General features: G+C 43.4%; 1 protein-coding gene across 1 annotated transcript in view; it reads left to right on the forward strand.

Moving 5' to 3' along the window:
• Nucleotides 1–2820, forward strand: part of LOC147736708 (uncharacterized) — a 175853-nt gene extending 173033 nt beyond the window's left edge. Inside the window, exon 4 of the mRNA XM_086953437.1 lies at nucleotides 155–2820. Within this exon, the coding sequence (XP_086809563.1) occupies nucleotides 155–783 (629 nt within the window). The 3' untranslated portion in view covers nucleotides 784–2820. The remainder of the gene's footprint in view (nucleotides 1–154) is intronic.
• The last annotated feature ends 13595 nt before the right edge of the window (nucleotides 2821–16415 follow it).

A 16415-nucleotide genomic window follows, 5' to 3' on the forward strand; every position in this document is an offset into this window, starting at 1 on the left:
AACTTTATTACTACAAGCGGAAACAAATGGTTACAGGTAGTAGTATTTTCCTTCCTTCCTAGATATCACTGTCCACCTTTCGCATATTATAACAGTGCATTTTAAAAAAAAATATTTCCTATGTATAATGTTCAATGTTCTTTTCTTTCTGCAGCTCAGCAGTCACAGACAGAAAGTATGAATGGGAAAGAGAAACTTAAAGCTTTTGGAGGAAGGAAGAACTTTGCTTACAAAATGAATGAGAGAAAACACCAAAGAATGTACAGGAGTGATAATTTTAACAATAAAACACTACTTGCAAGGCATAAAAGAATTCACACTGGCCTACGAGCGTATCCCTGTGCTGTGTGTAATAAGACATTTACTGGAAAGACGCATCTTTTACTGCACGAACAAACACACACAGAACAGTATCCCTACACTGAGCATGAAATGAGGTTTGCTGACAAGCCAACTCTTGCACATCATGAAAAAACTCTCAAAGGAGAGCAGCCATTTCACTGCAACATCTGTGAGAAAAACTTTACAAAGAAGACAAGTCTTATACAACATCACAGAATACACACAGGAGAGAAGCCTCATCACTGCAGTGTGTGTTCCCAGAGCTTTACTCGTAAGGGCAATCTTTTGCGCCATTACACCTTACACACAGGATGGAGGCCTTATCACTGCACTGTGTGTGGCAAGAGCTTTAACCGTAAGGAACGCCTTGTAGGACATCAGAGAACACACACAGAAAAAGGCTACGTTGCAGCACAGGATACGACAATCGTTTTAAATTAAAGGTGGCTTCAAATAACACATACAAGATAGAGGCCGTCTCAAAGCACTGCAAACAGAGCATCATTTTAAAAAAGAAATCTGATTTTTTTAATGCAGTCTAAGAATTTACAGCTGAAGTTAGACCTTCTACGATGTCTTGGAAACCATCAGGGCTGAGGTCCTCGCTTTCCTCTGAATGTCAGAAGAGCTTTAAGTTGACGGACAAACTTCAACATCTGCAGCGTCTCCAAACAGAAGGTTGGCCCTTCAGCTACACTCCACTGGGCAAAGAACTTCAGAGAAAATTGCTTTACTGTGAATGAAACTTTTTAGACACACATGAAATGTTTGCAGTGGTAATGAAGTGTGGAGCAAAAATAACTCCTAGGACCCAATAAAAAATGATTGAAAACCTGGGCAAAAGAGCAAAATAAACGTATAGATGAAATATTAATCAATACCCACTTGAGGATGAAAAATATAAACTCCCTTCATCACTAAAATAGAAACATCTACTGCCTATCAGCAGCTTCAGACTCATTGATTAAGCATTCATAAGAGACCATCCAGGCAGATAGATCAAAACAGAATGCATGGCTGTGTGAATTCAACAACATACAAAGGTGACACAAATCTAAATATTCTGAAATTTCAACTCTGAAAAAAATTTTAGGATTCAGTTTTGAGACGGTTTGTATCAGGTGAGGGTTAAATACCTAAAAACTAAGTTCCTTATAGATTACAAAACAGGGTAGAAGGGCAGGTAAAGATAGTGTAGGAATTATTTCAACAACTGCTGTTATGTGTTTTGTGAGGTCAGTTGTGTCCTGTTCTAGTGTGAGGGGTGAGATTGACAATTAGACTAGATACATTGTCGCAGTGAGCTGTTTGCCAAGAATGTCTTATTTATGCCATAAAACTTTGCTAATAAACCAATCCGCCTGCCCTTTCCATGTGACAATGAGATGGGAGATACTTCAACCTCATCAGTGCATTCAGAGTGTTTATTTTCTATCTTGGTGATTACTCTGTCCCAGAATAGGGTAGGCAGGAACTTGCCCTCCCCTGCAGCCCTTCCACCACCAGCCCCTCAGATGTGAGGCATTCCAGTGTGTAGTTCGCACCATCACTGTGTTTATTAGAGTAGTGCAAGCATTACAAGTACAATTTGCACTGTTGATATTTCAGACGACAACTTTTGAAGTTTAATAGTGTAATAGCTTTGGGAACAACGTTGTCTCTTGGACCTTTTCCTTCACTGAGCGTACTGATTGGCTTAAAATAGTCCGATTACTCTGGACCCTGTGCCATCTGTGAGCGCCCAAGGCTTGCCTCCAAACCATTATATCGAAGCAACAGTTCTAGTGTATGGAGTCGTGAAGCATCCTGGTGAATGTTGTGTGTCCTCCACAAGATCCACCCGTGGTCATCAGTGACCATGTGTGATAAGTTCCCTTTAGAGGCCACTGAGTTCTCCCTTATTTTAGCCCCATTGCATGTTTTAGGCCGCTTTGCACGCTTGTTTTTGTGTCACAATATTATTTTAGAAATACGCTGCATATGTTTTTATTATTCTGTTCTACTACTGGGTTTCAGTCTGAATATTTCATACAAGGTCGATCAACACCATGCCCTGTTTTTTCTGTGATCAGTTAGCAACACTGCTTGGCATTTAGACACAACACAGAGGAACAGCGGCTGTTTTCATGTGAGGCACCTCTTACCATATACACCAAGACCTGCCTTTTAAAAACAGAGAGGAGGATTCTTGCACAGGTCCCAGGACGGACGCACTAGCTTTGCGCAACCTGAGATGCAGACCACCTAACTATATATGTCCGTTATGTGGACCAGTTCTAATCCCAGAGATCTCTTATATATCATTGTGTCCACATAGTGAGGATAGTCTTAGGTCTATCATTCGCCATGAGAGGGCTTTTTATTGTGTATAGTTTGCTCGTAATGCTAATTACATTGCTCAGCCATATATGTTTCCTAATTGCAGCACAATTGCTTCATGATAGAGCACCACAGTTTCAATAAATATTGTAAACTTTCCTCGTGTCTTTCTTTTGTTTATTATGGACCTGCATGATTGAGGGAACAAAAGGTGACGATCGGTTTCCACGGTTCCCCTGGGGACTAGAGTGTTGTGTTCTGCGGTGCCAATTTACCTGTTACTCTGGTATGGTTTGGAGGGCAGTTAAGGCACTGTGGGCTTGTTGGATGTTGGCCCAGTGGTATTGAGGTGGTTTGGTGACACAGGGGCAGGTGTATAAAGATTCCGTTTTGTGAATCTCAAATTGCGAAATTTTGCGATAAGCAGTTGCAGATTCGCAAAAATCTAATTAATCTCTAAATTTTTGCGATTTCTTAAATGTCGCAAAAAAAATCGCAGAATCATGGTTTGCGATTCTTTAATTGCGAAATTCGCAATTTAAGAGCTAGCAAATCCGGGAATCTGCAATGCAGGTGCAGCTTGATGACATCACAACCAGGAAGTGGGAGTGATCACCTCCACCTGCTTGCCTGAGCCACACCCAGAGGCAGTTAGGAGTGTGTTTGGAGGCTTCACAGAACTGCTAGCTCTACAATGGTGTCACAGAGGCCACAGGAGGGCATGGACGCAGAAAAAAAGAAAAAGGAAGCACCAGTTTTCAGAAAAGGAGCAGGAGGTTTTAATTGAGGAAATGGTGTGCAGGCATGAACTGCTTTTTGGGAAGAAAGCCTTGAAGGTTCCAGAGTCCAGGAAGAGAAAGATCTGGATTGAAAATCAATGGAAAGTAAATGCAGTTGGAGTCACCACAGGTACCATAGAGGAACTGCGAAAAAGATGGTACGACATGCGCCAGAGGTCAAAAGAGAGGGTGGCAGCCAGGCTGAAGGAGGCACAGAAGACCGGTGGTGGAACTTCAACTGCTGAACAACCAAAACCACATGAGAAGCTTGTGGAGGCCACTCTCCTGCCTGAGAGTGTTAGTGGAGTGGCTGAGATTAACAGCTCCGACCCTGCTTCCATTTCTCAAGGTAAGATGCATGGCAAAAAGATAGAATCAGCTAGGTGTTGCATGCACACAGTGTAGATAGAGGGACATTAAGTAAACATTAAGTGGCTTCAGGTCCACTCCTCACCACACACATACAAATGCATCATGGGAGTTGTAGTATGATGAAGGATATTTCGTACATGAGAGCAATGATACACATGCTTAGATTGTGGATTGCATTTTAGGCAACGTAAGAGTACCAGGATTGATGGAACTTCAAAATTTAAAACTTTATTTGGTCTAAGATGCATGACAATACACAAACTCATATGTCCCCCTTTACATCCACAGCACAATCAAGGGCACCAGGGGACATTGCTGAGGGAGGACTCCCAAATTAATGTGGATTCTGACAATGAAGGGGAAAGCAGTGAGGAATGTGTGACAACACCAATAGTGCGCAGGAAGCGTAGACATGTGCCCCCTCTGCCTCCTTTGAAGGATGACATGGACAACCCTGGGAATGCAAGAGACAGTAGTCAAGACACTCAGGAACCTGGTGAGAGCCAAGGACAACCGCAACCACAACAAAGATCACGCACATATGGAGCACAAAGGTCCTTGTCCAGGAGTAGTAGTGTAAAAGTAGAGGCGACCACTGTATTTGCAGGACTGGAGCAGGACATGCTTCAAGTGCAGCGCCTGCAACACAAGGCCCTGCGGTCAATAAACAGGCAGCTGTCCACTTTGAACAGAAATCAACGTAGCATGGGTGAGGGCATGATGGTGATGGCAGGTGCAAAAGAAAAATTATGTTCTACACTTGAGCGCACTGAAAGTGCAAGAAACTGGGCTGCACAACGTGTCCATGCACGTATGCACTGTTACACGGAGGCTGTGAACCGCCTCTGCACAGCAACATCCAACCTCACACGTCGCAGCATCACCATGCAGATGCAGATGACTCACTGCAGCCAAGATATTGCTAGAGGGCTAGACCATGTCACTAATGCTGTGGAAATTTTGCAAACAGCCAACTCTGGTGGCAGCACTCTAATGGTCTCAGGAGAAAGTGAGGAGACCTCCAGCAGGAGCAGTAACACTCCTACATTGCCACTAACTCAACGCCGCAGTGGCAGACATGGTGCTGCTAGAAGCCATGGAATGGAGAGCACACAATCTGAACACCACCCTGCACCCAGCCGCCACCGTAGGGAGTGAAGTGCTTTAGAACACTATTGTATTAAATGGTGAAGCAACCAAACTATCATTTTGTAATTACTTTACTCAACAGTGCCATGACCGTGTTGTTACATGTTATGGGTTCTGATATCAAAAATGTGTGTGAAGTGTGAATAAACACAGCACCTGTGACACAGATATTTTGTTACAATACATTCATTTCTTACCTAAAAGTAATTCCGTGTGATCTCAGACGGTCTCTGGCGTCCAGCTGCTGCCCCTAATCCTGCTGCTGCCCTGCCAGGGGGAGGTGTGCAATCATCATCCGATCTGTCTGAGTCGCTCACTTCAATTTCAGTCCCGTTCCTCATTGCCATGTTGTGGAGCATTGTGCAGCTTGTTACTATTTTACAACATGTCTCAGGGCTGTAATGCAGTGCCCCTCCACTTTTATGTATGCACCTGAAACGGCTTTTCAAAATGCCAAATGTGCGTTCTATAACGCAGCGCGTTGACCGGTGTGCCCTGTTGTACCTCCTCTCACTTGCATTTGATGGATTAAGATATGGTGTTAGGATGAAGTCTCGCACGGCGTAGGCACTGTCACCTGCATGGATGGAAATGAAAAGTAAGTGAATGTTCCCCTGCAAAATGAGTAATGGATGGATGGGTGGATGTGTGGGTGGATGTGTGATATTAATTTACCTAGCAGTTATCTCCAAACTGTCCAGCACTCAGACGTCCATGTATCCCACTATGCCGGAAGATGAAAGAGTCATGTGTGCTGCCAGGGTATTTTGCCACAATGTCATTGATGATGTATTTTGCATTGCACACAATCTGGATATTCAGGGAAGGGAATGGTACCTTTTCCTGTTCCTGAACACATATTCTGTAGCTGCTGGCGGTGTGATGGCGATATGGGTCCCATCAATGCAGCCAATAACATGGGGGAAACGTGCAATTTGATAAAAGTCTAATTTGGTTTCTTGTAATGCCTATTGGGTGCATGAAAAAAGCATGAAAGAGTACTCTGGGACACCCCACCAACCTCTGCTATGTTTCCTTGGAAACTCCCTGAGGCCAGAAGCTGCACTGAGCACAATACCTGCACATGGGTGGGAATTTCTTCTGTCCTGCCTGTTGGGTGCTCAAATAGGGTTTCAGCTCATCTATGAGGTTCAAGATGGTGTGTGGGTGTAGCCTGTATTTTTCATGGACGTCCTCTTCAGTCTGCTGGAACAGCGTAATGCGCAGTCTGAATATTCTCTCCTGTCTCTGGGCCCGATTTACAGAATGAACTTAAGACTCAATCCTAAACTTACTACTATTTTGGTATTCACAAAATGCACTTACTACTTTTGGCATTCACAGAATTAACTTACTACTTTTGGTATTCACAGAAGTTAGGATTTTGTCTTAAGTCTGTCTTAAGTCTGTCTTAAGACAAATTTAAGGCAAAATCCTTTGTAACTGTAATGTTATCCCCCATTGGCATCAGTTTTCACCTCATTGCTTCACTAATGGTTGCTTCCCACAACCCTTTGCCATTGCTGCTTATCCCATATGTTTATTGGGGTTATAAAGCGCATGGCTGCCTCAGATGAAGAGTCCCAGCATCAGGATTCTGTCTATTTGAGAGGTTCTCCTAGCATTAAAATAAATCGAGGGGAAATACTCATGTGTGTCTGGTAGGTGGCTAAACTACTAGTTAAATCCAAAGAGCCCCCAGCTCTGTACTGTGGGGGCTGCAAGGCTCTGTGTGTGTGTGACTCTGTGAGGCTGTTTGTGTGTGGCTCTGTGTGTGTGTGTGTGGCTCTCTGTGTGTGTTTGGCTCTGTGTGTGTGTGTGTGTGTGGCTTTGTGTGTGTGGCTCTGTGTGTGTGTGTGTGTGCGTGGCTCTGTGTGTGTGGCTCTGTGTGTGTGTGTGGCTCTCTGTGTGTGTGTGTGGCTCTGTGTGTGTGTGTGTGTGGCTCTGTGTGTGTGTGGCTCTGTGTGTGTGCGTGTGTGTGGCTCTGTGTGTGTGCGTGTGTTGGGCTCTGTGTGTGTGTGTGTTGGGCTCTGGTGTGTGTGTGTTGGCCTCTGCGTTTGTGTGTGTTGGGCTCTGTGTGTGTGTGTTGGGCTCTGTGTGTGTGTGTTGGGCTCTGTGTGTGTTGGGCTCTGTGGAAGTGTGGGCCGATAATTCGCTGAATTTCTGCAATTTGTGATCCACGAAACTCACGAAATCGCAGAAAAATCTGCGAATCCGCGAGCGAGATGAATTTTCCATGAAGCACTTACAGGGTTACAGCAGCAGGTGCCCAAGTTGAAGCTAATTTCTTTGTAACCATTTACAAATGGGTTACAAAGAAATTAGCTTCAACTTGGGCACCTGCTGTAACCCTGTAAGTGCTTCCTGAGCGGCGCCTCGTTGCCTACTTGCAACTATTCTCTGACCCTGCTCTGACCCTCAAAGCAGGGTCAGAGAATAGTTACAATTAGGCATCGAGGCTCCTGTCACAAAAATTAAACCTCAGCAGGAAGCACTTACAGATATAAATAAAGCAGGTGCCCGAGTTGAAGCTCAAATTCAGTAACGCATTATAATCAGCCCAAGAATCTTGTGAGCACGGTCGATGCTAGGCAGGTGTGCTTTCTTCCCAAATCTACAGTCTACAAATAGCTGTAATCCGTGATGGAGGTCTAGGCATCCACGAGTTTCTCGAGCGCAATCCCCCTGTACTTCCAGTGACCAGGAGGCTGCTTTCTCCTCATCTGCTGCTCTGATCGGTCTCTGACCCTTAATAAACAAGAGGCATGTGAACTCGCACAGAAGCCCGGCCCCACAAACACTAGACTATGCAACTTCTTCCCGCCCTTTCCCCCACTGTGATGGACAGCTCACTCGATGGACCTCGGCGCCAATGGGCGTGGTGGCAAAGTTACAGACAAATGTGGTGACTGGACAACTCTTCTGGCCCTTTACGCAGCTGTAGTGTAGGAAAAGCACAATATATTTACCCAACGAGGTAGCACTTACTGCTTTCTCCTCATCTGCTGCTCTGATCGGTCTCTGACCCTTTATAAACAAGAGGTATGTGAACTCGCACAGAAGCCCGGCCCCACACACACTAGGCTATGCAACCTCTTCCCGCCCTTTCCCCCACTGTGATGGACAGCTCACTCCAGGGACCTCAGCGCCTATGGGCGCGGGGGCAAAGTTACAGACACACGAGGTGACTGGACAGCTCTTCTGGGCCTTTACACAGCGGTAATATAGGAAAAGCACGATACATTTACCCAACGAGGTAGCACTTACTGCTTTCTCCTCATCTGCTGCTCTGATCGGTCTCTGACCCTTTATAAACAAGAGGCATGTGAACTCGAACAGAAGCCCGGCCCCACACACACTAGGCTATGCAACCTCTTCCCGCCCTTTCCCCCACTGTGATGAACAGCTCACTCCAGGAACCTCGGTGCCAATGGGCGCGGTGGCAAAGTTACAGACACACGTGGTGACTAGACAACTCTTCTGGGCCTTTACGCAGCTGTAGTGTAGGAAAAGCATGATACATTTACCCACCGAGGTAGCACTTACTGATTAGCCAGTAGAAAGTACTCCAGTTGAGTATAGTGCAATTGCAAAAAAATCTGCGATTTCGCGGGGAAATCTGCGATTTCGCGGGGAAATCCGCGGATTTCTTTGCGAATTTGCACAAATTCGCGAACCGCGAATTCGCAAAATTCGCCCATACTTAGCTCTGTGTGTGGTTCTGTGTGTGTGGGGCTCTGTGTGGCTCTGTGTGTGTGTGGCTCTGTGTGTGTGTTGCTCTGTCTGTGTGTGTGTGTGGCTCTGTCTGTGTGTGTGTGTGTGTTTGTGTGGCTCTGTCGGTGTGTGTGTCTCTGTGTGTGTGGCTCTGTCTGTGTGTGTGGCTCTGTCTGTGTGTGTGTATGTGTGGCTCGGTCTGTGTGTGTCTGTTTGTGGCTCTATCTGTGTGTGTGTCTGTGTGTGTGGCTCTGTGTGTGTGTGGCTGTGTGTGTGCCTCTGTGTGTGAGTGCGTGTGGCTCTGTGTGTTTGTGGGTGCGTGTGGCTTTGTGTGTGGCTCTGTCTGTATGTGTCTGTTTGTGGCTCTATCTGTGTGTGTGGCTCTGTGTGTGTGTGGTTGTGTGTGTGCCTCTGTGTGTGAGTGTGTGTGGCTCTGTGTGTTTTTGGGTGCGTGTTGCTCTGTGTGTGGCTCTGTGTGTGTGTGTGTGTAGGTGCAAATGCAATAGGTCTCGCATTTGCAAGAGATTAAGCTATTGGCATTGTAAATGACAATGCCATTTATTTATATGTTTTAAAAACAATAAAAATTTCATGAGCAATGCCAATAGCTCTAACTTTAACAAAGACGAGACCATTGCATTGTAAATGCTTGTTATACCTCATTAAAAAACCGAATGCAGATGCCAAACTGCATTCCAATTATAGGCCAATCTCGCTGCTTCCTGCCCTGGCCAAGATCACTGAAAAGTATGTTCATACCACCCTTACCAACTTTGTAGAGGGTAACTCCCTTTTACATCAGTCACAGTCTGGATTTAGATCTAACCTGAGCACCGAGACCGCTCTACTTGAGGTAACTGAGATTGTGAAGGAGACCCTCGATAGGGGTGGAAAGGCCCTGCTCATCATGCTTGATTTGTCGGCGGCCTTCGACACCGTCCCCCACGACCTCCTCCTAATTAGACTCTGGGAGATTGGGCTGCGGGGTACGGTGTTCGCATGGTTTCAGTCTTTTCTGGCCGATCGGAGACAAATGATCTGGGCTCCCCCTTTCTCCGCCCGGATGCCGCAGCTTGAGGTAGGGGTCCCGCAGGGCTCCATACTGAGTCCTTCCCTATTTAATATCTTCCTTACACCTCTTGCGGCACGGGTGGAGGAGCTAGGGGCCCAGATCATATCCTATGCGGATGACACACAGCTCCTGTTCACTTGTGACATGGGCTGTGACTTCGATGGAGCAGCCATTCGGAAGTGTTTGGAGTTTGTGTTTGACTGGTTTGGGAAAAATGGCCTCAAATGCAACTCCGACAAATCCGAGATATTGTTCTTTGGCTGTCCTGCAGACCCACGATGGAAGCAATGGTGGCCTTCGGCCATGTCTCCCCCTGCCAGCGATTCGGTCACAGCTAAGAACCTGGGTATGATGGTCGACAACACTCTTTCCTTTAAAACCCAGGTTGCTGGCTTGACTGGGAAGTGCTTTGCCATCTTAAGGATGTTGCGTAAGTTTCTGCCCTATTTATCTTTGGAGCATAAGAAAATCACGGTGCAAGCATTAATTGGCTCGCGCCTAGACTACGCCAACATCCTTTACTTAGGTCTTCCTGAGTATCTGCTGACTCGTCTGCAGATAGTTCAAAATTCTGCAGCCAGGGCAATCTTCGGGCTAGCTAGAAGATCTAGGGCCAGCAATCTCCTTGTCTCTCTGCATTGGTTGCCGATTCGTAAGCGTATCTTCTTCAAGACCCTAACTACAGCTTTTAGGGCGCTTCACAATTTCGGCGCTGAATATCTGCAGAGAAGGGTCAATTTCTATCTTCCATCTAGACCTTTGAGATCTGCTGCCCAGGCCAAGGCTATTGTTCCAACAGTGAAGCGTGCTCGCTGTGGAGGTCGCTCCTTTAGTTACCTTGCACCCCGCCTCTGGAACACACTGCCCTTGACGTTGCGGGTGTGCACCAATCTCTCTGTTTTTAGGAAAGGACTTAAAACTTATCTGTTTGCTTTGTAATGCTGTTATGGTTAATTCTGGTTATATTTTCTGTTATGGCTGTTTGTTTGCTGCTGGTATTTGGTGTGATGATCTTTAGCGCCGGGACGCTCTTTGGAGCAGCTGAGCGCTCTACAAAACAAACAGTAACATAACATAACATACCTTCCACCTGGTTACCACCTGCATCCACTTGGTGATAATTGCGATTTCTTAAATTGCGATTTTCATGATTTCGCAATTTGCACATTTTTCATACATATCATTGCAATTTCTTAATTTGCGATATCAGGTTTGTGAATTTCGCAAACTTGGAATATCGCAAAATTAGAAATCGCAATATTATTTGCAAAATTCATGTTCTCGCAACGTAAATAATCGCAATTCATGCGATTTCTTATTTTGCGATGCGATTTCTTTCATACATACCGTTTCCCTAGTCGCAAACGCTGTTTTTTTGCGATTTGCAGCGTTTGCGACAAAAAAATAGGTTGATACATCTGCCCCACAGTCCCTACATTCTAACGTCCTTTGGTCCCAGGCATAGTTCTGTTTTTAAACAGAATCCCTGCAACGTGGCCCCACCAATGCTTGTTCTGGTACCTATTACACGGGTCTCCTGAGTTGTGCTTGTTTATGTCCATAATAGCCCTTACATGTACCACCGGGGATGTCTGTGGTGCTGGGGATTAATCCTCCACAGTGTTTAGGAAGCATCAAATTATGTTGGTTGTTTAAGCTTGGACGTTTATTAGGATAATCCATTTTCGTGTTTGCACTCTGTTTCCGTTTCTGTTCTACTTATGGCTGCATCAGCACCTATTGTCATTGCAGGTAATTGCAGACCTGCTGCCCACGCGACATACCTTGAACTTCCTGATGCAGGTGGTGATTTTATTTTCGTGGTTGAAGCCCATGATGGCTATCGCTTTAAAGTATTTTATTCTTGGGTCAATTCTCTGGCTGTGGATGCTCAAACACTTGTCATGAATATACAGTATTTGCACCACTAGCACAATACATAGCATATGTGCCATTATCTCATTGGGAACATCACATTTGGTTCTGAGACGACCTTCCACATATACTTGCACCAGTACGCAGAGATTCCCTTAGTAATGATGGGTCCATCTGGCTAGCTCTAGCTGGTTATACACCATTCCCTAGAGGCGGCTCCTCAGCTATGGCGAAAGAGCGTCGCCCACTGCTTTCAAGGCATTTGAGAAGGGGAAACATAACATGATAAGTTTGAGTTATTATGTTGTGTTTCCTCTGCGGCCCCGCTTCTCTGCTCACATAGCAGGGGTGGAGTAGTTTACCCACTCAAGTGCACATGACTGGTTTTGGCAACCCGAGAGGGCTGACCAAACAGTTATTGTGCACTTTCGCCTCCTCCATTCAAGCCCAGGCTCCTATTCCCTGGTTGAGCATCCAACCGGGCGCTCACGGAGCCGAGCTGGCAGGCCTGGTGGCCCATCGATATGTTCCCTCCGTCCGGTTCTTCCCCTATGGCTAAAAACTTGGGGGTTAAGATGGACAAGGGGCTGACGATGAAAGTCCAGATCCTTGGAGTGACCGGCACCTGTTTCGGCCTATTAAAGATGCTGCGGAGGTTCTTGCCTCTTCTGTCGGAGGAGCACAGGAGGCTGACTGTGCAGGCCCTGATAGGTTCCAGGCTGGATTATGCCAACATTCTTTACCTGGGCCTACCAGAGTACCTGTTGCAGCGTCTTCAAGTTGCGCAGAACGCGGCTGCCAGGGCCATTTTTGGTCTAAACAGACGTACTAGCGCCTCGGGCCTGTTGTTGACTCTGCACTGGCTACCCATCCGTAAACGGATCGCCTTTAAGGCTATGACTTTGGCATACAAGGCTCTCCATGCTGTGGGAGCAAGGTATCTTCAAAAGAGACTGGCCTTTTACCAGCCAGCTCGTTCTCTGAGATCAGAATCTTTGCTCTTGGCGGCTGTTCCTCGTGTTAAGAGAGCGCGCCTGGGTGGCCGCTCCTTCAGCCTGCTGGCCCCACAGATGTGGAATTCGCTTCCGCTCCCTCTCAGGGGGGCTTCGAATCTGCTTGACTTTAGGAGAGGTCTTAAGACCTGGTTGTTCACTCAGTAGTCCCGCTAGCAGTCCTCACTTTTTTCCTGTGTGTTCTTTGCTCTTTTAATGTGTTATGTTATTGTGAATCAGTTCTCCTTACCCAAAGCGCCGGGACACTCTTTTTGAGTAACCGTTGCGCTATACAAAAGAATAAATAACATAACATAAATAACATAACATAACAACCAAACACAACGCTGCTTTGCAGGGTTGGATTGGGTCAGTGGGGCCTGGCTGTGCAGTGCTTCCTCCTCCTCCTTTTCCTACTCCTCTGCCTCCTTTCAAAAATAAAATAAATTGTAGCTGTGTTTCCCCTTATGGAGGAGCACAGAATATCAACTACGTGCTTACCCCACGGGATGATTCCTGCATTAGATGACTGTAGCACTTGGGGCACAGTCTTTGCCGCTGTATATACAATCAGTCATGGCACTCCATCCTTGTCAGTCTTGGCAGATGTGTTAAAACAAATACAGCTCCTGCCCTGGATTTGGGGATGAAACTAATAGATATTTTTCCTGTGGTGTCCACAATGATTCTGTCTAGCATTAAAGGCAAAACAGCATCTCTGACTATACACTAGCGGCTTGCAGAGGTTGCACAAGTCGAATGTCAGCATGACTTACCTATAAATATTGCTGATGGGTATACATACTTAGTACGCAATAATTTGGGAACCAGACCTCCTTAACCAGTTCTTGGAAAACCTAGAAGAGATAAGTAAGCCAATCAAACCCTTGATTTTGTTAAAAAAAACACAGGATAAATCTAAACATCTACAAAAAGGTAAACTATCTGAGAGATGCTACGATTTTCGTGATTGCCCTAAAATCAAGGCTTCAGACAGCTATCAGATTTCCGATACACGTTCTCCTCGTTTCCTGCAGGACTCATCTGAGTGCAGGCAGGAAGAGTACGTGAAGAAGAAAAGAGACTCACATTGCTCGTCTGATGTGAAGATAAAGGTGGGGAAATCTCCTCTATTTAAACCCAAATTTCAGAAAAGACGGTTGCGGCTATAACAACTAAATTAACCACAAACACTGAGAACCCTTCTCTTGAACAGGGTTCACTAACATAATATTGTCACTACTAATATCGACCTACATAATTATCGACACACTAATATTGATAACAAAATTATCGATAACCTGTATTTAATTAAAAAAATACACAAATCAATAAAAAAATGATTGTCATAAAAATGTCTATCAATATAATCGAACACACCAATATCGTTGACAAAAATACCATCAACATTAAATAAACATAATAAAAATATCGAAACAAAAGATATTGACTAACTAAATATCTTGCATACACCTAAAAATAACCTTTACAAAACGATAAGTTTGCACATTTACAATAGAAATAGAAATATATTAAAAAAATCACACAATAAATATGTTCTTTAAATAAACCATATTTTTACAATTCTAACATATCACATCATATTTTAGACAATTGCATTACTCACCAAAAAATAAGTAACATACATAAACAGCATAAGATAAAAATACAAATATTTCTTACATTAATTAAATTATATCTATGTATTTAAAAACGAATGTATGTCTGTCTGTCTGTCTGTTTGTCCTTTATGCATTACTACACCATTCATCCGATCGCAATGAAACTTTAGGAAGTTGTTGAGTACACTCCCGCGAAGGTTTCTGGCATAATTATTTTTTAAAATATCGTTCCCCCAGACGGAAAAACAACAAATCGTGTATCCACAAGCACTCAAATAAATAAATAGAATTAAAACACCATTCATCCGATCGCCATGAAACTTTGGGAAGTTGTTGAGTACACTCCTGCGAATGTTTCTGGCATAAAATGTCTTTAAATATCAGCCCCCAAGGGCCCTCATAATCTTTCGAATGTACGCACAAGACGGAAAAACAAAAAATCGGGTATCCACAAGCACTCAAATAAATAAATAGAATTAAAACAACACTTTGAAATGTTTTCCATATTAAAATGAATAAGTTTAAATAAAAATGACACAATGTAAATTGAATGTTATCATAACGAGTTTTCTTGTATTTCCTTTCTTCGGAGATCGCAGCAATGCGCGATCGGTAAGCTAGTTGCATATAACAGAAATACCTATATTTTAATAAATACACATTTAAAGCCACACATACCTTTAAACAAAATTAATTAGCGTTTTGCAAATAAGGAAATAACTGACAAAACAATTGAACAGACACTATAACAACCACTAAATAAAACTACATACAACAATAATCCATAAACAATTTCTACCAGTTAAATAAACAATATAAAAGGTGCCAAAAATTACAAAGAAACTTCCTCTAAAACTGGAGAACAAAACTCTTTAAATACATAATTCACACACCAGCTTTACAAAGTAAGTATACTCTAATTAAATGCAACACCTAAGAAAATTTCAATTAAATGCAATATAAAATAATTAATGTTTTCTGTCTTTACACTTTCTCTTCGCTACAGACTAACCCAACTTCAGTCAAACCAACTTCATAGAAGAACAAATCCAAAATAACTAAATATTGTAACTATACATTAAATGCAAACTAACACACAAGTAAAAATTCTTAACCAACCCCACCCACACACTTTCCCCTCTTAAACAACATGCTATTTCTAAACAAAATAGCTAAACATTTATTCTTATTTCAACAGGAAAAATCAGCAAACTGAAAACAAGAAAGAACAGAAATGGCAATGAAGACACCAAAAAATGTAATGCACCTCAGATATGTAAGTGTATTAACAAATGTGTAATGTTAAAATGTCAAAAATGAGTATAATATATATTTAACGTTTTCTACATATATATTTAATTTCAGTACAATTAAGAACATGACAAAAGGTGCAAAGTTGATATCTTTGCAAAAAGGCAAACCTTTGTTATGCTATATGGGGTACACATACAGCCAAGAGAAATCAACTGCTAACCACATAAATTGGAAATGTAAAAATATTATTCAAATGCTTGCAATGGGATGGCAACAACTCGAGAAACAACTGTTATAAGTGTCAAGGAACATAACCACCCCCTAACATGACAGGAATTGAAGTCAGAAATGTATTAGAAAGTATTAAAGAAGCAAGCAGTAGCTCCCAAAAACCCACAACTGAAATTCTCAGACATTTTGCTCAATGGCCCAGAGCACATAACTGATCAGTTACCTGCCATAGCAACTTTAAAATGACTAAGTTCCAGAACCAAAAAGCCACGACTCATACACAACTTGCCTCAAAAACATTCAGTGAGGTAGAAATTCCACCTGAACTCGCAATAACTCTCAAAGAGGAACAATTTCTTTTACATGACAATAAATGTCAGGAAAAAATAAGTATCATTTTTACAACACCCAAAAACCTATTAAAACAAAGGCCAAACATGGATGATGGATGAGACATTTAAAATATGCAAACCATTTTACCAGCTTTATACCATCCATGGAGAATACCACAACAGTATTATCCCTTTCATCTAGCCCTCAAGCCTAATAAACAAACAACTACCTATGTAGACCTCCTAACCTAAATAAAACAGCAAACTTAACAATTATTACCCCCAAAAACATATCAATGCCGTTGAACAATCAATGATACAAGCCATTCCAAAAATGTTTCCCCACACAGCCATAGAGTGCT

This window comes from Lissotriton vulgaris, chromosome 1_2 (genome assembly GCF_964263255.1).
Source record: "Lissotriton vulgaris chromosome 1_2, aLisVul1.2, whole genome shotgun sequence".
NCBI classification, from domain to species: Eukaryota; Metazoa; Chordata; class Amphibia; order Caudata; family Salamandridae; genus Lissotriton; species Lissotriton vulgaris.